Here is a 22,468-nt window from a genome sequence, read left to right on the forward strand (position 1 = left end):
TGGAAAACATTGAAGAAAGCCGGTTATGAAGATCAGTTCATCAAAAGAAAAATATATCTACAAATCCCGGACCAGGTGAAGGAGAACAAAAATAAAAGAACAAGTCTGCTGTAATGCCGTATTGCCCTAAAATATTACATAATCTGAAAGCAATTGCAAAACAGTTCGGAGTAGATACCGTTTTCAGTTTAGATTTTAAGTTAAGTAGGCTCACGCCATTTCAGACAGGTTCGAGTGGATGCGAAAAAGCCCACAGTGAGAAGTCTGTCAAAACTGGAGTAGTATATGAGATACCTTTTGACTTGTGGTTTTAAGTACGTAGGGCAAACTTCAAGAGGTATCAATGACAGGCTAACGGAACACAAAAGAAACGTAAAGAATGATGCCGCAAATTCGGAATTATCTAAGCACGTGGACGAATGCAATAATTGTAGTGCACAATAATCAGGAGCAGAAATAGTACACCAAGACGCACATTAAGAGAGTTGTAAGAGAGACACTCCGTATAAGAACAATAGGAAACTATCGCTCGGGCCTCTTTACGGCTTGGTAGTATTAAGGAGAGCTTTGCAGCTCTAGTGGGGCTTTGTTTTGGTTGTCCATTTTTGCAAGTGTTCTGTTCGTCCCCTTGATGGTCTTTCCCGTGTACTAGAAGTCGGCGAGGTTTGGGTCATACATGAAGCTTGATGCCTCCCTTATCAATGTCTCTTTGTTTTACTTTTTTTTGTTTTTATTTGTTTTAGAAAGAAAATGTACTGTCTAGTCAAGACTATTGAAAAGCTCAATGTGTGCAATTGAAAATTGCACACATTGAGCTTTTCAATAGTCTTGACATTGAAACAATTGAAAGCTCAAGGGTGCAAACTTTGGCGATGTGTAGGATTCCGTGTTTTCGGAGGTTATGTTTCGTCAAATTCAAAACGTGTTTTTCAAGATTTTTTTTTTTGCCAAAAATTTGGTGTCTAAATTTGTTTATTCCGAAATCTCCGAAATTTGGAGCTTAATTTCGCAGTGTTTCCTATGAAGAATAAATAAAACTTATCCGGGTGTAGACGTATGCTAGATAAAGAAAAATAAAACGCGCTTATATCAATTAATATGCTTTCAGCTTGATTTGGTGTTGGTGCCATTGTCATTGGCACTACTAATCTGTCCCACAGCAAAAGTTGCACACATTTGTGATTTCGACAAACCCCCTAAGGTACTCGCTGGGGAGCACGTATTCATCACATATCCTACTACATGCTATCCAGCGGGCGCGCTTGGAAGAGTGGTAAAGGATGTAACAGGGAAGTTTCAACTGCCCCTCTTCTAATTTTATGCAATCTCTATGGTACATATCTTTAACTGTTACAAAAATAGCACCTCTCCTTCCTCTTAAAACACATATAGTACGGCCAAGCCTGGAAACCAATTCAGAGGCTTTTGTTGTGACCAGAAAGTACAATGACATGTCGTCCTGAACCTTGAAGAGATAAGCGGTAAGACCCCTTTTGTCAGTGATCCAAGATTTGAAAGATAACTGTGGTTGCATTTTCCAGGGAGCATTGACCCTGTGTGCTGACCAAACTTAATTGCAAAATACCGTCTTTATTTAGTTTATTGGGGGTTTATTCGGAGTTTATCGGATAAATCCGAATTGACCAAAATTTTACCGGCAGGTATTTTTCGGAATTTTTCGGATTTACCGAAAACACGGAACCCTAGATGCGTGACGCATCTAGGGTTCCGTGTTGGTGTGATTTTTTGAGATAGCAGCTCAGAAGTTTTCCGTCTAAACCTACCAAAGGTACTGTGCGTGTGCATGTCTGTAAAGATTTTTGTCAAACCGGAAACTGGTAGTGTTTTCAGTCTAGAGGTTTTTTGCGCGACACAGGGGACAATCACAAGCGAGTAGACACGGACAAGCGCAAACTTTCAACTAGTTTATTCGTGCGCGATCGATCACGAACATCCAGAAAGAGCATGCGCAGCACGCTACACATAAGAAAAAAGGAAACAGAAAATAGATAGTAAAGTCACCCACCAAGACACATTCCACGATAGTCATTATCGAACCAGCAACCCGGATAAAAACTGCACTTCACTATCGTGGAATGTGTCTTGGTGGGTGACTTTACTATCTATTTTCTGTTTCCTTTTTTCTTCTGTGTAGCGTGCTGCGCATGCTCTTTCTGGATGTTCGTGGTCGATCGCGCACGAATAAACTAGTTGAAAGTTTGCGCTTGTCCGTGTCTACTCGCTTGTGATTGTCCCCTGTGTCGCGCAAAAAAACCTCTAGACTGCATCATGAACCAACTAGGCCAACAACAAGTTTTTATTGGTAGTGTTTTGGGGGTGACATCTCTTAGTTTTTTTTTTTTTGTTTTTTTTTATGTGGGTGGGGGTTGTGCGCTCGACCTTGAAAAACAGGATGTTCGGTGATTTTGTGGCGGTTGTAGTTCTGTATATAAGGAGGTTGGTTGAATAAAATGATCAGCTGAGTTAGAAACGCTGTCTGTCCCTGTTACTTTCTCTTCAACTGTAAAAAAAATCCTACTTTTGCTTTAGTCTTGGATTAAAATAATCATGATGTATTGCACTTAGCTGCGTATTCCACACAGCTAGGTGTTGTGTTTGTCACTTGTCCCCCTTGTTCCCTTTCTCCAGAGTTTATTATTGTCAAAATTCTCGTCCAGCTGGCTTGCATCCATCATCCTTGTTGGTGTTAGACTGGTGGCAGCTGATGAAACCCGTTTGCTCTACTGACGTCTAACTCCTGGTTAGCTCAGTTGGTAGAGCGCTTCATTGGAAATGGAGAACCCCCTGGTGCGATTCCAGGACCAGGGGGATTTTTTCGGTAGCGCACCAGTCGCCAAACTCTGTTTGGAGATTTATGTTTGTCCCTTGTCCGCCTTGTTCCCCTTCTCCAGGGATTATTATCATCATAGTAGTAAGAACACGGATTTTGAGTTTTCACAGCTTATTATATGCGGGATACGGTCCATTCGTCACATGTGCACTCGTCACAAGACGATTGGTCACTGGAGGATTCGTCACACAGGTACATTCGTCATAGGATGACTCGTCACGCGAGTAACCGGTCCCACAATAGTTTGTCCACAAGAAAAGTACTGCTCCACTTGGTTCGGGCGGAAAAGTGGGTAACCTCTTATCTCATTATGTCTTTCTCTTCTCAATGGCGAAGAATTTGGAACAAACGTTTTAGCTTCTGGTTCGGTGGATCATCTCCTAGCAGGGTTTTCACATCTCAAGGGCGAAGAATTTGTAACAAACGTTTTAGCTTCTGGTTCCGTCCCGAACGGTGAATTTTGAACTCAGACTGCATTCGAAAGGATGGGGGTGATCGCAACAGAGGTGGAGCCCTGCTGCTTCAAGAGGGTCTAGGACTTTTCGGTGTAGGGCGTTTCGGTGTAGGACGTTTCGGTGTAGGACGTCGGTGCGGGCTTTTCGGTGCACGGACATTTCGGTGCATGGACTTTTTGGTGCATAGACAATCAAACAATGATTTTTTTTTCTCTAAAGTCTTGTGGACCGCTCAAAAAAGTGACCTCACGAAAGAGATAGAAAAAGTATCCTGAAGTAGTCGAATAATTTCAATGTTACTTTTGTCCGAAACTTTGGCAGCCATACACATAAACAAATAAAAAGTTCACCGTTTTTTTTTTTTTTTTTTTTTTTTTTTTTTTTATGTGGTTGTTGTCTGGTCATTTACTGTTTGGTGAGTTTCAATAGCAGTCGTCTTTCGAAGCTTGTGACTTAGAAAAATACCGTTTTCTACTCACTAATGGCGAATCTTTCGGCGAGTTGACCGGGTCCCCCCCAAGGACATGCAAAATTAGTTTCACATATGGTTTATATTGTGACAGGAGTTTGTGTGAGTTTGGCTGGTGTCGCGTTTTAGAAAATTAACTATAGAGATCCATGTTTGCAATATGCTTTCATCGAACTACTGGCACCAAATGTTTGGCTAGTAACTCGACTTTTTCATTGTAAAGGGTTGATCATTGCCTTTTTCTCAGCCCAGCCATGGTTTAAAATTCGCACTTTTAATGTTAAAAAATCATTTTGGTACAATTTTGTAGTTCTTAAAGCTCTCTGACCCTTACTAGAAAAAAAAATACAGTGAGCCGAAAACGTTGCTTTAAAATTGTAAAGATTGCAAGCTGTTCAAAAAAAAGTAAAATACAGTTACAGTTGTAAAAATTCTGTTGTAATCCTAAAAATAATTTAAGGCACAAATTTACACTGGAATGCCGATAAGTCCGTGTACCCGAAAAGCCCGTGCATTAGAAATTCTGTACACCAAAATGTCCGTGCACCGAAAAGTCCGTGCACCAAAAAGTCCGTGCACCAAAAAGACCGCAAAGAAACGCCCTGCACCAAGACGTCCTATAACGAAATGTCCGGATCCCGCTTCACGAGTGGCTTTCGTACACATGCAGCAGAAAAAATAATGTCACTTCTTGTTAGATTTTTCGCAGAAGAGGTACTATATGCAAGGCAAACGGAACAACTGATTTGGCTGCCAGTTGGATTATTGCTCGTTCAAGCCAGCATACGCACGCGAAAGACCCAACTGAGATCAACCTGCTGAAGACTCGTCACATGATGAAAGAAAAAGCAGGCCGGTGAGTGCCAAAAACTTTTCTACGTTAGGTATTGTAAGATTTGTTTTTCTAACCATTGTTTTGTGCCACAGTTGGAAGTCGTAAAACTCCTAATAGGGGAATTTGTGTAGTTGTTGAAATATATATTTTACTACCGTCCTCTGCACACTCGATGTGACCAGTTGCCCGCGTGACGAGTTATCCTGTGACGAATGTTTCCATGAGTCCTTCCGGTAGAGCTTTCTGAAAGCCTCTTTTGATCCATTTTCGTCGACGCTGGTTTGGAGCAGGAACTCGACTGCTCTGTTCAGCATCATCTGGTCCTGTCTGGGACGTTCCCTGATGTGAAACAGCTTCTCGCACCTCATTACGTTGCTCCCAAGTGCTAGCTCTGGCAGTATGTCATTCGTCGACATCACTTTAGCAATAACCTCTAGATATTGATGCAGCGACGCACCGTTAACAAAGAGAAGCCAGTGTAGATTCCGGTTGACCCTCAACACCTTTGCAAGATGTTCCACTTCTTCACCATAGCATCCCACATCAAACTCACCGAAGTCCATCCGCGTGATGCTCTCGTTCAATTTGAGTAGATCAATAACCGAGACAAGCCCGATCGTATTAATGAACTCCACGGTCTTCAAACTCTTCGAGTGGAGGAGCGCCAGCGCAAGATCTGCGACGCTCGCCTTCGGAAGCTTCCCCACTTTTTCTATGCACAGGCGCGTTACATGCATGTTGCGTTGCACCGAGTCAAAGACGCTGTCCAGACCCTTCACACCTACATCCGGGTCGAGGTTGATATACATTTTTTTATGGCACTGCTCTCAACATGCCAAGCTGCGCTGACCCCACGTTATTCCACGTGATGTTTCGTCTCTTGCAAGCACCGTTCGACGTCAGAATCGCTTGTAAGTTGCTGTCTTCCTCTGTTTATGTAGCTGGTCGAGAGATGAACCATAAGAAGGCTAGTGTTCCGTTCGAGTGTGAGTGCAAATGCTTTGGCATTGCACAACACATCCCTCTCAGCCCCAATCATAGCCTCTCCAGCGTCTTGTTCCTTTTTATCGAGTCTGCAACCGCTATAGCTCCCCAGCTTGCAATGATCGCAAAGTCCATGTTTAGTTCCTTGAGGGCAGCATTCGTCCTTAGCACTTCTGCAATTGCCGACACACCCTTGCAGTCGATGCTGTACGACGCTACGCTCAAGATCTCGAGAACATTCTTGACCTTGAGCATGTCCGCGATGTGGTGTGCTAACCATCTCACTACTGTTGCAGTCCGCAGACATTTCAAGCTTTCGAATGGAAGTGCTACTTTTTACTGCATCTAGAATAATTTCCGCGCACGCTTCATCCTCACTGTAAGGTGTTACAAGCTCTTCGAGGCACAGGGAGTGCCTCGAAGTACCAAAAAATAATTAAATAAACAAACAGTGGCCTCTGACGTTTCAAAGCCTCCGACTGTCCCAGCGGCGACACACATGAGAGTTTTTAGACAAGGAATCTTGTGCTCTCTGCTTTTTGCAAGATTTGTGCAACAGTGGTAACACCACGTTACTGGCGTTACACCAGTAATTAGATGGCTTTGACGGACGCGCACTCTTCTTTATGAGCAGATATGTGTGTCCTATAAGCTCGATAACACCAAATGAATTATTAAAAGGTAATTGGAAGATGACTAGGTGGTATCAAATAAACAAAACTATCTGCGTGGGCATGCGCAAGTCTACGCGCATATGCTTTGGGTTCGTCAACATCACGGTGTCCACGTGTCCACATACAACAGGCAAAAAAGACTCTCGAGTGTTTGGACACAATTAGGTACCTGCTTTTTACGCTTTTTACAGCGGAGCTGTTAAGGGCTAGGTTCCGGATAGTGTCCGTGTATGTCGACACAAACCTACCTGGACAGCTACCGCCATCTATAGCGACGGCGGCAAGCACACAACCAGTATGGTTTCCGCCGTCTCTCGTTGATGGCGGCAACCTTTCCAGCTATAATAGAAGAATGGATAGTTGGGCGCGTTGGTGGGAGTTCATCGTAGGAAACAGCGCGAAAAACAGAAGAAGACGAAGAAGAAGCACACAGTGTATCGAGTACAGCTCCGCTGGTCTTCCTTCTTCACGAGAGTGGAAAGGCTGAACTAGTGCCACTAAATAAGCTACGCTTCAGAGTAACGACACTTGACCATATTGTGTCTTAAAATCATGGTGGCCAGTAATCTGAAGCATTATCTGAAATCACAGGAAACGCTTTTCTGTCTTCCACAAATGTTTAGACAGTTCGTGACAGAGCAAAGCAATATTACATGACCTTCCTAACACCGAATGTAATGCTGAGGAAGTCGCACTTTTGAATCATGACGATCGGCAGTTGCGTCGGCTCTGCATACGAGCCAAAATGGCGGCGCCCACAGCAACGCCGGGGAACGGAGTGCCGATACTCTAAGCGCAGCTCATTTAGTGGCTCTAGGCTGAACGTTTGTTCTTATTCTTTTTTATATATCAAACTAATTCAGTGTTCTTATCAATATTTTAGTTTAATTTTATAAAAATCTGTATTTCTCCAGGTTCCTGTCATGCTATTTCCCCATTGCGGGGCGATTGCGTCTCTGCGCTACGGTACTAAAACAAGAGGACTGGTGATCGTGCTTAATTTTCTTAATAATACATATCGGAGCTTTGAGCATGTATGTATTTCCATCCTGCAGTATGAGATAAAATTAGGAAAGTGACGTGTCTTGTGGCACATCATAAGAAGGGAAGATCTGGTGTAAATGACGTACTCGATTTTTCGCGTATTACTGAGGATGAAAGACCTTGGGTAACGGGCCTGTGATGTCCCCTTCGCCGTTCTGCAAAGTAGCCGAGCGTTAATAAGACCGCGATCATTTGGCCAAGGAACGACTAAATTCGCTTTAAACAAATATTATCTTGATATAGATGGATCCTTGAGGTGAACGAAATATACCTTCAAATATCTAAACAAAAGCAGTTAGAAAAAAAAAAACACAAAAAAAAACACATGAAATATTGCCTGGGTAAACGTGCGTCATAATCTTGATTCGCTTTTTTCTCAAGCTTCGCCGTTCTTAAAACGCCGAAGACATCATATACGTATATGTGCGTTGGAGAAACTATTGCAGGCTATTTTTACAGAAAAAAGGGAAATAGCAATAATATCATGACTGCGGCAACAAACAAAAAAAAAAGACACTATTGGAGGAATATTATTAACACCCACACCACAAAATGTGGCTCTGCTAACAGATTTAGTATCGTGTGCTGAACGTAAGCATATTATTCAATTGCAAATTGTGTTGCGGCGATTAAGCTCAAATAATTTCCATTCCCAATGATACTTTCTTTTTCTTTCAATGCCAAATATTGTATTATAACTGTCTAAGTTGAAAACATGAAAATTTACCCCAACAGATCAAAAGGAAAAAAGGGAACGGTAAATCGTTGTTGGCTTATTGTTTCTTGTCGAGGCATACCTTTACTAACATGCCGCTACCATTATGTGCTATTTTCTTTTTCGACCGTTGTAAGTTACAAGCTTTCTGATTGTGTAACCGCCCTCACAAAAAAAGAATTACAGCATTTTTTTTTATTGACACAGAATGATTTGAAAGTATTTGCAATAATTTATTTTTCAGCTTTCTTTATTCAACCAATTTTCCCTCGCAATATTTTGCCACCAAGGAGAAGGGCACAACGGCGCATGCGCGTCGGTTCTCCTGCAAAAACGACGGTCGCTTCCCGCAATGCTTGGATAGAAAATGGCGTACCATGGCGACTCATGCACGATTGCCAGGGGCCTACGCGCTTCCCTGGTGCCCCGTTGTTCGTCAGCGCCAATGAATTGCGTAGTGAGTTTTAAGACAATGCGAAATATGAGACATTTTGAAAATTTTTGTATTTCTTCCGGGACACCGTTCTGGGACATGAGACTCGCGCCGTGTCCGAGTTTGCATCGAGCCCCGGACGGTTAGCTCACACCGCTCTCGGTCATGAGACTCCCGTGACTGGACACGAGCCCTCAACGCTTCGATGTCTCGTGCTCCTCGAGCGCGCGCGCTCAGCCGAAGCACGACGGAAGGCGTGGAGAGCGTGGGGAAACACGACGGAAAACGTGCTGGAGGCCGGGCATTCGAAAGACACGCCCTGCGCTCTCATCCCGTCCTCTTCCTCAGTTTTTATCCGTGTTACGACTTTGAGGCTGTTTTCTTTTTTTTTTTTTTTTTTCTAAAATTTTGGAGCATTTGTTTCTCGGTAAAACCCAACTGCAGACATCATTATACGTATTTCCCAAAATAATTATAGCAGGTGATAATACAAAATTAATTAACGCTATTTAGATCCCTAGGAACGGATATTTTGTTATTCATAGTTTCGACATAATCGTTTGCATTGGGTCCTAGGACAACCTTTGCAATATCTTTATTTTTCTGGCTTCAAAGCGACACAGAAAGATAATACGTAGCCAGTTTACAACGGGTAACTATTCTTAATATTTGGATGGAACGAACAATTTCGTGATAGAGAGCAAAGTGATCCTGCTGGCAACAATTTGTCACTGTACCATAAAAACTTCTCCATGATGCGACTCGCATTGTGGGGAAAGGCCCCACAATCCGTAGGTACATAGGCATTCAATTTATTTAAATATTAAGACAAATGTTTTCAGTTGTTGCCAACCAACTTATTAAGATCTCGCTATGTTATTTGCCGAGTAATCACGTCTGTGGGATGCTAAAGAACACAGGACGGATGACCAAATTCATCGAAACGGGAACAAAAACACCACTACTGGGGCTGGTTTAGGAAGTCCGAACGTCTTCCTGCCGGCAACAATTTGTCACCGAAGGTCGGGGCATCCTAGGAAGCACCGGCCTGCCCTGACACGTCTACGAGTATTCAAGGTCGTCGGAAGTTCACCTTGCATCCATGAGGGAGGGCTTAAACGTTCTGGAGGGCTAGGGAGAGGTCAACACCTCGTAGACAGCAAGGCTGGAGCTATGAATTTACTGGGTCACCTACGAGGGCCCAGCGAGAGACACATTTTTAACACTAACGTCGGCTTTCGACAGGAACTCGAGTTTAATGAGTGAGAGCATGAATAATCCCAACCGGACGCTGAAGCAGCAGCTCGTGTCCAACCATCACCTCCTCTGTACGACGAAGTGATGCTTTCTACCTGTTTCTTTCACTGAAGCTCCGTCTGCATTTGTCCCTCTATTGAACCGTAAAATAATTTAACTTCCCCGATTTCCCCCCGGTCATCCTCGATAGAAAGCGGACTATATAACCTCCCCGAAGTGAGGTTGGAGATATTCGACCTCAGCCCTCTTCGGCGAGGAAGCTCGAACACGCCCAGTCCACGGCCGCACGTGCGCGTGTACCCACCAGAAGCGGATCCTGACCGCACCCCAACCAGGAGCACTAAGGCCGGTGTTGGTGGAGGGACGCACGCTCTCGCCGCCGATTCGGTTTCCTCGCGCTCTAAATTTAACCCGGGTGAGCTCGAGCGCAGCGCGGGCGTGCGGGTGGCTGCCGGGGAGCTCGCCGTGTCTTCCTCCCCCCGGGACCCAGCTCAGAAGCCGGGCCGGCACTCCAGGCCACGTCTCGGGGTCCCTGTCAACACGGAACCACGCGCTCGCGCCGGCTCCGCCACTGTCCGACGACACGGAGTCCACGCCTTGAGCCCCCGCCAAGCCACCGCGTCCTCCCTCGCTGGTCGTCGGGCGGAACTAAAAATACGCCCGGGGGGAAGCGGTAGCCCCCCTTCCGTGGGAGAGCGGCGTCGGACCAGCCAGTGGACGCGGGAGTAGCATGGCGTCGGAGGCACGGAGCATCGCTGTCACGTTGACGGGCGGCGGACCCTGGGGCTTCAGGCTCCGCGGCGGCAGGGGCACCGGCACGCCGCTCACCGTCCTCAAGGTGAGAGCCTCGCGTTTTGCCCATCGGGAGGGTTGGAGCGGTATGCACCGCCCGGCACCCTCCGCCGCCGCCGCAGGTCCACCAAGTGGCGCACTCTCTGATTGGGCCGCAGGAATAGGTGTTGTCACGTTCGCCAAATCCGGTCGGCGTGCAGAACGAAAGATCGCGGAGAACTAGGGAAGAAAAAAGACAACGGTTTTTTGTTTGTTTTTTCCCCGTTGTGTTGGACGTGTGTCTCGTTCAGAGCCAAGATTTAACTGAGCCGTTTCGGAAACTGAAGAGAAGAGGTGTGCCTGCCCCCTCATCCTACGAGCACAAACAGAAGGGGAAAAAAAAAGTATCATTATTTTTGGTTTGAAACCGTCGAAACTTTGAAAGTGAGCCGAATAATGAGCTCTCGTTTCTATTGCCAGGACCACTAGCCAGGACATTTGGACGCAAAAAGATCAGCAAGCTAAACGAACAGCTCCTGGATAAGGCCTGGGAGATGATATCTGGCCAACCCCTTGAAGGTGTTGGCCAAACTGCCAAATAAGAAAAAGATAGAAAGTCACCGATAGTTCTCTTGCTGTGTACAACTCCCTGAGCAAATCCACACAGTCAACACTCTGCGACGTGCGCAGGAAAAGAAACCAACCTTATAATTTATAAACCAAGTGGCTCTGTACCGATGAAAGTGAAAATGCGTGGGCGAGATAGTGTCTTTGTGTCAATCTGAAACGTATCGTCCGCCGTCCAGTTGCAGAAACGAAACCGGTGAACTGCACTCGCGCGCATTGGGGTTGCTGTTGTTCGCAACTTCTTGCACTGGACGGTGCGCTCAGGAGACGACCTGTTGTCCACTTCCCGTGAGAGCAACTTGTAGTTCACGCGTTTCTATTTCAAAACGATCCACTGGATAGTCAACTTACCAGGGCCATTGTGCACCGCCTGGCGGAGGGAACGTAAGGCTAACGGCATTCGGCTTATCTAAAGGTACATAAGCGAAGAAATCAAATTAGTAAAACTGAGGCGTGTGAACCACAGCAGACGGAATTGGTGAATGTCAGAACGAGCTTTCGCTGTCCGTCATGCTCGAGCTGATCGAGAGAACCAATAAGATCAGGAAATATGTATTTTGGGGTAAATTTCAATGGACTTATAAAAGGAATGGTGTCAGGAAGGAAGAATAAAATGATCAGCTTCTTTAGGAATAACTTTCGAGATATTAAGGTTTTTGCAAACCTTCTCCTTGCAGACTGTTACCACGAACTCTAAAATCGTTTTTATTTGCTTTGTGTCTGAACTCCCAAACAGCATATCAGCGAGAATAGCTAATAAAGATTCTCTTTATACGTAATTATTCTCGGGATCAAATTTTTTGAAGATGCTGGATTGTGTCAACATCTCTAAAACTTACTGACCTAGTAAATACGTGTACCTGACTAGCGCAAGTTCATAAGACACGATTTCGTTTTTAGTCGTTCCAGAAAACACCGGATAAACATGTGTTCCTAGCTCATGCCGGCAATATTCACCATAGCCACGTGCAAAACTTGACAATGCTCAGAACACGCGCTGTGCTGAACACAGAGTTTGGCGGTTACCGTCACGGCATTTATTGGCCGCGCCTGCGAACCTAAATACTCTCTGACGGTTCCCGAACACGAGCCGACCGGTGACGCATGCTCGTGTCCAATCCGTGAGCCGCACTCGGCCTTGACGAGCCAGACGTCATATGAAACAGGGCGGACTGCGATAAAGTCATCAATATATTTAAAATAAAAAAGTAAAAACAAAAAATAGACTGCCCTCATTGCTGCATATGTACTACGAATATAACGTTTCTGGCTCTTGCTAGTTTTCTTGTCTTACAATCCGCCATATACACCCTTCCATAAAAGCATATGAGGGCGCGTTCATTGCTCTGTGTTCGTGTGTTATGCACGCTCACTTTCTGGCTGGCCATAATTGCGAGCGAATGCTGGTTGAGCTGTGATTTAGCACGTGTGGACTGATTCTTGTAAACAGTGGAAACGTCTTTAGTCACTAAAATTCCAACTCGCTATCGCTTTGTGATATCTTTTTTTTTTTTCTAAACTCCGCCTCAGTCAGTTTTTATTGATACTAATTATAGATACTTATCGTTGAAAAATGATTGCTGCTCGAAAGTGCATAATGTATGCACCTTTATGAGATGAAACCTGTAAAGCCACCAAATTGCGAGCGTGGTTGTCTCTTAGCATACATGCAACTCATTCTGTTAGTCGAAAAGAAAATTGATATCGCATTGAACCAAACAAAATATTTCGGTATGCCATAATAAAGACCGGCCCGTGCGTCTGTGCATTCATTAGTTCCTTCATACGTTGCTCACACCACAGGTGAAGGTTACACATACAACCTAGGATCCCAAGTCCTGAAAGTTGCTTTCGTTGCACGAGCTGTGTAGAGCACAGGACCAAAGCCTTCCAATGTTTCCACCTCCTGCCGGTGTACCCTCCGCTGTGCTTCATGGTAATGTCAATTTAAAAAAGAGAGCGGTCCCTCTCTTCACAGAAGCGCGCGTCGCGATCCAATTTCGCGGCCAGTAAGGAACAACGGGGTAGCCTAGGAAAACATCGATGAACATATCGGACAACATAGGGTAGACAAGAAATATTGTTTTCCGTTGAACTTTGCATTGCGCCCTATTCTCGAATGCATAAATGCGTGGGACCCTCAGCCGTTCCGCGGCCACTCCATTCCATGCCTCTCCAATCAATAAGTGATTCTCTACTCCCACTACACTCGCCACTTCCTTTTGATTGCATTGAGACGATAACCCGGAGGAAAAAAAACAGCAAATAAATTCTGTGAACGTTCGTTTAATGCTGCGCTAGAACACGGCTTTCAGGTCAACGAGGAAGATTCTTTATGGGCCGGGACCAAGCAACAAAAAGAAAGTGCGGCCTCCATTTAGAAGAGTGCTGAGTTACCGCTATCCATCTGTCACGGGCTCGGTATGTCTGGTGACGAGGCCAGATAGGGAGACTGACGTTGAAGGGACACTGGCGCCCCGACAGTGCTCAAATGCCAAGTGCACAGCCAGGAGGAGCGAAGCTTCAAGCATGGCAACCTTGAAACCACGCGCAGACAGTGAACCTTGGAGCGCCGCGAAGGTTGAGCGATGTCGCTCTTTCGCGCACGCTGCTTGTGTAGCAGACGTGTATGATTCTAATTGAAGGTAGGGTTCTTGGCTCTCGGCATTTACCGAAAAATATCGATAAATGTAAGCCCTTTGACCAGTACAGTAGAAGAGTCCTTCAAAATTGGCCCTCTACAGCGACCACACCAACTTTATTTAACTAATTTCCTGTTGTGTTAATTTTCTTCGTAAATAAATTTTACTTTAACCGACATTTACCCTATTGAATCGGTCGAAGAAATTAAATGCCGAAAGTTCAGTTCAATGTTCGGCGTTTATTATTATTTGATTCTAGGTTTCTGGTACACCCAAAAACCGCAAAGTTAACCGGAATGCAGGCACCACTTATGTGTGTAATATGACCCTCTTTGAGGGCGATGCTACCGAGACCACTCGTTACGCCCAAGTCGCATGGAAACCAATAAGTTTCCATCTATCACGCCGAATCATACCAAAAATAAACGCCGAGGACTAGAACCTCTAGATACAAGTAATTATATTTTTTATGTAAAAAAAAATAAAAAAAAAAAATCATTATATTTGGGAGCCAACAATCGTTACTGCATTCCTCTCTACTTCTAATTAAAGTTCAATCTAAGCTTATAATTAAAGGCTGATGGTTGTTTTCGGTACTGAAACTTTCCTTAGCACCTTTAAGATAAGCCACAAATCGATTTCCCTGACAATTTTTTTTTTTTTTTTTTTTGCATACAGAGGTAATTAAGCGAATGAAAACACACTTCCGACTGGTCACGACTGAGCGCATTAAGACCTCTTGAGATCTCTTACGACAAAAAAAACACTGGTGCCATCTATCGGGTCGCGGTGGAACACTTGGCATTTCAACGTATAATTCCACTTTTTAAGCGCATTATTTCTTTTTTTTTTTTTGCTTTTTGTGCCTAAACACTTTTGACATTGTTATAAACGACCATTTCCTATGTAGAACGTACATTTCATCTCGCAAGTACCGCAAAACCTTCGCTTTTAAGCAATGCACTTTCATGGTCACCTCATAGATGGCGCCAGCGTGTCGATGTGAAGTGTTCTCGCGTTAGATCGCAATAACTAGGTCGTAAGCAAACGCAAGTGTGTGAGCGCGGGCATTATGCTTGCAAAGGGTAGTAAGGGGTTAGCGTAATGTATTCGAAAAAAGGAATGTGAACACATGCGGGTCCTGGCACATTCCAGAAGGTGGAAGGTAGAAAGACGTGTTTAACCTCGGATGTCGAGACGTGCCAAATCACCCGGCGTTGGGTCATACACACCTGAGCATTATAAAGATGTCTCGAAGGGGGATGCGTCGAGATGAGGTTGCATCTGAGCGTCTTTGTGAGTGTTTTGAGGATCTCCCATCGAGCAAGCGCTACCGCTGGCAGGAGTCCCGAGAAAGAAAACAATGAAAATGCGAACATGACGTCTTGAGTCAGCACCCTCCAGACGCCGAGAAAACCGTAGTATATATATTAGTTTGGGGAGGTAGCCTTCACTTGTCAGCCTACCAAGCGCGTGTGAAACCGGTGTGACGCTTGTTGCTACGATGAAACTGTCATGTCGCCTTATCTGAAGCAGAATAATTGTTTCCTCAAAAAATATAAAAGCACCGGTGATAACAAAAACCAAGCCAAAGCAAGACAACAAAAGGTGCTTTTCTACTTTTTTAAACTATGAGCCAACTAGCCCAATTAACCACTTTGCTGAAGTGTTCCTTTGCATCGGGACTTGATTCAGGAAGACCGAAGCTTTTTAAGATGTTTGTTTTCAATTTAGTCCCTGCCTTCCTTCACGGTTCGGTGTTTCGCACCGAACCGTGAAGGAAGGCAAAAACAATATCAATGGCCGCTTTCTTTTTTTTTTTACCTTTTTATTTTAAAGCGCAGCTCTTAGGCGCCTGTTTCCCACTTGAGCGGCGTCGGCGTCGGCTTAACCACGCGGTGCATTATGGGAAACGTACCATAATGCACCGCAATGACGTTTCGGCATGGTGCCAAAACGTCACTACGGTGCCGAAACGCCGCGCGCCGAAACGTGCCGAACCATGCCGAAACGTCCGCGCGATGCATCATGGGAAACGTCCCATAATGCAACGCGGTGACGTTTCGGTGCGGTGACGTTTCGGCACGGTACCGGAACCTCACCTTGCCGAAACGTCCGCGCGGTGCATCATGGGAAACGTCCCATAATGCAACGCGGTGACGTTTCGGTGCGGTGACGTTTCAGTACGGTACCGGAACCTCACCTTGCCGAAACGTCAGCGCGGTGCATAATGGGACGTTTCCGATAATGCACCGCGCGGACGTCTCATTAAGGTGACGTTTCGGCACCGTGCCGAAACGTCGCGTGACGACGCGCGTTTCGCGCCTGAAAGAAGGAGGAGGGGAGAAGGAGAGGGTACGGATGAGGAAAAGGGGCGTACCCTTCCTCAGTACCCTCCCTTCCTCCTCCTCAAGAGCTGTGCTCTAATTCGGCGTTACAGGAAGTTGTAAACATCTTTCCTTTTTAAGACAATTTTTTTTAATTAACCAGAATTTGAATTTAGTTGTTACGACAGCAGTGTTCTCAGTTCACATTGAGTCATCAAGCCATACCTGGATATTTTTGAGGAAGCATATGAGTACCTTTTTGAAGAAGCATAATATTCTAAGTACCTCCGAATAATTTAAAGACATTGTTACACCTCACAGATACTGTCGGACTTATGTGCGTTTTTTCTTAATCTTTCTCACGTACTTCAAGGCCGAATAAAATGTAGCAGTACATATGTCATCTCTTCCAGAAGCGTAATATATGTATCAAAGCGCGAAACACTAAGCCGACCAAGAGTGGAGTTCTCATTGCTTCCTCGCCAATCAAAAAAACAAACGAGACGGATATGTGACTTCACGGATTTTAATTGCCACTGTGCATGTTACTTTGCCCATGATATAGACCTGGTTTCAAGAGCAATAACTTTTTTGTCATCGTATTTTATTAGACACTGCAATGAAAAATTACAGGAGGACGCTTAATATAAACCCCCGCTCGTTTCCAAGCCGTCATACGCGTGCCCTCTCGAATGCCTTTGATGTTCCCTTTTTGTTGTGCAAGATATCTCAATGTATACATATTATACATAAATATGGTTTTGATTTTTTTTAGGCAAATTAATTACTTATGGATTAATCAGGATTTTCCCGTCCCACCAACGGCGACGCCGGCTATTCTGCACAACGAGCTCTTCAAAGCTGTCGCTTTAAAAGTTTCCCTTTACTTCATACAACATATAACATTTTTTTTTTTTTTACAGCAGATTTATTTTGACAATAATACATTCGTTAATTGTGCTTTATTTCCTTGCACACTTTATAATAACGGCGAGCAAGATATCGGTGCTTTTTCGTATTTTGCTCAGAGGATATGCTGTCGAAGAACAGCAATATAAGTTGATGATGACTGCCCACTGGTGACTGAAATTTTGCTGTCAGACAGGTTTGTAGCCCGGCACAAAAATAATAAAGTTTACAGCTACCTCACGGTACTTGAAGAATAGGGACTTTTAGCAAACCGTTGCCGTGTTCCGCGTACCGCACTACCACAGCCTTTGAAGCGTGCTTTGAAGCGCGCGCCCGGGTGATACCGTGACCCCTGGGCGCACGCTTAAAAGCGTGCTTCAAAAGCTCCGCTAGTGCGGTACGCGGAACACGGTAACGGTTTGCTAAAGGTTCCTATTGTTACTGAACAGCTAGAACCCGGAAAAAAAAGAAATTCGTATAAATTCAGCAGACATTTCTTCATCATACTCAAAGTCTTCGTGTCACTTAAATCCTGGGCCATTATTTTGCTTAACGTATTCTCGTATGTGTGTGTGTTCATGTTTTTGTTTTGTTTTATTCATAGCAAGATTTTTTTTCTTTATTATTCCGTCCAGTCAAAAAACGCAACCCTTCAAATGCCCCCAGCTCCGTCGCACTTCTTGATGTGTTTATTTTGCTGTAAACTACATGACTATACAATTATCTGGTTATTTATTACCGATACCACCGAGAATACCACCACTCTCAGCTTGTTTGCCCCAAGGGCCAAACACGCCGGAGTTTTACCAGAGTCGCCGCAAAAGCGGAACACATGTCCGTCTTGGCGACGTCGCGTGCTGGAGTCGTGCTCGTCCTGAGACGCTGCAAAACGCGCTGTCGGCGATGCTGACGCAAGCTATGGAGAGCGCAAGTTCGTCTGCTTCTCGCACAAGGGTTGTGGTGGCGTAACAACTCCGAGCTCTGATTGGCTCTGATTGAAGGACAGTGGGTAGAGCTCAAGGCAGCTTGCTTTGGGGTCTACCCACTATTTTTCGATCAGAGCCAATCAGAGCCAATCAGAGCTCGGCCGTTCTGACGTCACCACAACCCCTGGAAAAAAAGAAGCAGACGAACTTGCGCTCCGCATAGGTGGCACTACGTGGATCCACTCGTGGTGACGTTTGGGAGGGTGGTGGTATTAGATTAAACCGGGGTTAATCTTCCTGTCTTCCCCTTCTATGTTTTTTTTTGTTTTTTTTTTTTCTATTAAAAAAAAGGTTAGGTTGTATGATATATTGCAACGCTTTTAGGTCTATCGGTTGTCAAGCTCCACGGAAGAGCGTTGTTCGAAAATGGATCTTCTCTGCTGCCTGCACGCGAGCAGGCACGGTTGGTACGGGCAAGGTGCGATACGCGTGGATAGCGTTCCCAGCGGCGCCACCACCGGTAAAGCGTCTAAAGCCGGGGTCACGCCGCTCATTCATCATACAAAAGACGGTCTGCAAACGCCAGTCAACGTAGTATCCGTGGTTCGAATGCCGGGTGCCAAGTTTCCTCCTTGAACACATTGCCACGCCGCGTATCGGATAACGGACCTCGCGGTGACTCGCGTTCGAATCTGTGTGCAGACTGTCTTTTGTACGATGTGTAGGCAGTGTGACCCCTGTTTAAGGATCTTAGGGGGCAACGGAGAAGAACCGCTTTCGAACGACGCTTTCTTTGTGCAAACTTTGTTTACTTTAAAAAGCACAATAGGATCAGTTTCCACCGTAGGCAATGTGTATTTAACGTTCCGCCGCGGGCTGATAGCGTAGCGATGCGCAACGAAAAGGCTCCAGTAGTTCGAAGCTTGTCAACTGACCTTGATCTAGTAATGTTGGTTTGACCTCTATCATAAACCTAAGATGCAAAGAATGCGAGGTGGAATTTTTTTCTTCTTAATGCATGCTATGCCTTAAGTTTTTTTTTAGTTATTTTATTATATGAGGCCAAAATTTAGCGCCAAGCGTTAACCCACTAAATTGAGCAGAACGTTTTGAATCGGTGTAATATATATTATACACCACCGATGCAATTTTACCTTCAAATTTAAAAAGGAAATTACATGTCACACTTGTGCGTAATGTTTTTGCGTGTATAATATATATATATATATATATATATATATATATATATATATATATATATATATATATATATATATATATAACGGGCATGGTGGCGGGAGGCCGAAGGCGTGGGTATAAAACTGAGAAGAAAAAAACCCTTAGTGAAAAACAGCAACAACGGACGATTTAATCTTCGACGTTTCGGCCGGAGTCCGGCCTTCGTCGAAGGTTAAATCTTCGACGAAGGCCGGATTTGGTAAACTCGAAAGAGTTTACCAAACCCCAGAATAGACAGAGCTAAATGGTGGGACCGTGAAAAGGCCGGACCGTTTCAACAGTGCGTTCATTATTGTCCCCCTGTGAGTGCGCGCTGTGTGATAAGACGACGCGCCATAGACTTTGACACTGAACTGACTGCAATTTGGACAAAGCGAAAACTGGCTCAGAATCGCATCAACCCATTGTCTCGAAATGTGCTACGTCGAAAGATGACTATCCCTATCCCAGGTTTTATCACTGTTTTTGTGTGAGCAGCGCCGTGTAGTATTGAAAAGGTACTGCGTCGTCTATCCGTAAACCAGACGGAATTTGGCGGTGTTCAATTCGTTTTAAAGTTTATATTTGTATTAACTTTGAGTGTATTCTATGTTAATTAGGAGTATATGAGACATTTTGTCAACAGATTTTGATATATTTTATGAAATGAACATGTTTAGGCTACAACATGAAATATTACTTCCCTTCTCTGGTTACGTGTCGCATCTTGAGTTTAAAATTCCGAACTTTATATTTTCTTATGTCAAACAGATATGCAGTGCATATACATATGTGCGATTTAGTATCTGACGCTTAGGAAGTACGGTCTATTTTGTGCACATACGGGCTCTTTCGTAAAATAACGAGCATTTCGTGGCGTGTAAGGACGAGCATTTCGTGGCGTGTAAGGCTTCAAATGCGTTAGTCATGTGTTTAGGTTTCATTTCTATTTGCAGTGATTCATGCCAGGTTACTTAGACTTTTCCCTCGTGACTTAAGTTTGTCCGTGAGTTTAGATGTTACGTACTTCTCCGTCAATAAATAAGGCGAAGCTCACACACCTTTCAAATCACCCCAGTGCCAAGTAAATAAATATTGTAAGGATAAATATTGTTACTTCACTTGCTTTTACGCTCAGATATTGTGGTAAGTACTAACGTTAAATAGAAAACTTTACATTGGTCAAAATTCTGCTCAGCAAAGCGCCTGTGCGAAATCCCGTTCAAAACGCTCATAGCACGAGATTCGAGTCTTAATAGCGGCCATACAAACAATATATTACAATTTCTGTTGGTAGTTCCTGATAGACTACCATATTAACTAACTGTAAATAAAAATTGAAAAAAATAAAAAGTGGGGTTTTTTAGAAAATCGACTCCAAACTTGCTAGTTTTTCGAAATATTCGTTTTTCAGGCACATGTAGCGCATTATATACTTGTGGCAAAATATTGAAATTATACTCAAAAGAAAGCGCATAATTGGTGCTTTACGTTGATATAAAGATCATAAAAATATGTTGATTAGGTCGCACAGCACAGCTTGCTGAACTTCGTCAAATATCGTCACAGAGAGGCGGTTTGACAAATAAAAAAAAAATAATTAAGAATGTTATGACCTAGACGCTTAATTAGCGTAAAAAAGCCTATGTCTAGAGTGTTCCCAAAAAGTTATATTGATGTAGCGTAAAAAGTAGGGAAAAGGAATGGAGTGAAATATGGCACCTCCAATAGGCTGGAAAATCATCAATTTCCACCTTGACCGCTTCAAGGGTCCATAACTTGAGAACAAAAAATCCGACGACATAACCGTTTGCGTCTTCTTTTATTATAGGAATTGCCCCGAAACATATATTGTTTTCGTCAAAATTAAAAATTCGACCCTAAATCCGTGCCTGAGTTGAGATGAAATCACCCATATATATATATATATATATATATATATATATATATATATATATATTGTAGTAAGCTCAAGGTGGTTGCCTATAAGTAGAAGTCACTCAGGAATAAACTGACTTCGAAAGTTTAATTTCGCATACGTATGCCTAAGATGTTTCAAAGGGAGAACGCTTTGTCAGCTCTCGCTACAAAGTACCACACCACTGCACGGGACGCTGGATGTGACCTATCCAGCGTCCCGTGCAGCCATCACCCTCATTATCGTCATCATCACCACCATCGCCGATAGCTCGCGCTGCCCGCTCGGGGCAGCGCGGGTCAGTTCAAATATAGACATAATTGAAACCGGTCGCCAAGCGTCTGTCTCCCTCACATTATTGGTGGAGGTGCGGGGTATCCCAATCACTCTGGAGCTTCGTCCCAGAAGGCGACCAGCAACGATGACCAGCACTGGCCAATCCTCCTCCGGTGCCTCTGCAGCTGCCGTCAGTCCTGCCCCCAGCCAGTTGCGACATCCCAAAAACTTTGCGGGACTCCGCGAGGACGACGTAGAGGACTGGCTGGACGTCTATGAGCGGGTGAGCCTTTACAACAAGTGGGACGACCAAGCAAAGCTGCGCAACGCTATTTTTTATCTCTCCGATGTGGCGAAAATATGGTTCACGAACCACGAAGATGAAATCGCGACGTGGCTCCAATTCAAAACTCAGCTGGCGGAAATTTTCGGAAAACCCACCAATCGTAAAGCTATAGCTGAGCGTAAATTGGCAGCCAGGATCCAGACATCTGGCGAGACTTACACTTCTTATATTGAAGACGTTCTTTCACTTTGCCGCCGATATGACAAAGACATGTCCGAGGCCGACAGAGTCCGCCATGTTATGAAAGGCATCTCTGAGGAGGCATTTAATGTCCTTCTTGTGCAAAACCCGACGACAGTGAAGGACATCACTACGCACTGTCAGCGGCTAGATGAGGCCCGGAATTCCCGCCTTCAAGTCCGAGCTCTGCATGACAGCTCATCAATTGCACTGCAATCTATATCCACGGACTCTCTGAAGCAGATAATACAAAAAATTGTACGAGATGAGCTTGCCCGTTTTCTCCGACCAACTACAAGCAACCCCACGCCTGAGACTGACGACACCGGGTTGCGACGTATTATCCAACAGGAGCTTGCATCCGTAGTTCCACCAACAGCGACTCCCTTTTCCATCACGGACAGAGTTTGTTCTTCCGATGAAACTCTTCGTTCGGGAATTCCTCAAATGACCTCGGACACTCCTGCTCTGGCTGCCATCTCCCCTGCCTTCACTGGGGGCTCTTTACCCGCCTGGCGCAGTCGCCCCACTTATGTTAACAACGCATCTTGGGGATATCGACAGAGGCCAGTCTGCTACTACTGTGGAATCACCGGCCACGTCGCACGAGT

The 22,468-nt window shown here is 44.6% G+C and overlaps 1 protein-coding gene across 1 annotated transcript in view; it reads left to right on the top strand.

The window, feature by feature from the left end:
• Positions 1 to 10,011: 10,011 nt before the first annotated feature.
• LOC8034309 (synaptopodin 2-like protein) overlaps positions 10,012 to 22,468 on the top strand; it is an 85,798-nt gene continuing 73,341 nt past the window's right edge. The window contains exon 1 of the mRNA XM_029975981.4: positions 10,012 to 10,555. Within this exon, the coding sequence (XP_029831841.2) occupies positions 10,448 to 10,555 (108 nt within the window). The 5' untranslated portion in view covers positions 10,012 to 10,447. The remainder of the gene's footprint in view (positions 10,556 to 22,468) is intronic.

Source organism: Ixodes scapularis, unplaced genomic scaffold (genome assembly GCF_016920785.2).
Source record: "Ixodes scapularis isolate PalLabHiFi unplaced genomic scaffold, ASM1692078v2 PGA_scaffold3__209_contigs__length_174095766, whole genome shotgun sequence".
In the NCBI taxonomy this organism is placed as follows: Eukaryota; Metazoa; Arthropoda; class Arachnida; order Ixodida; family Ixodidae; genus Ixodes; species Ixodes scapularis.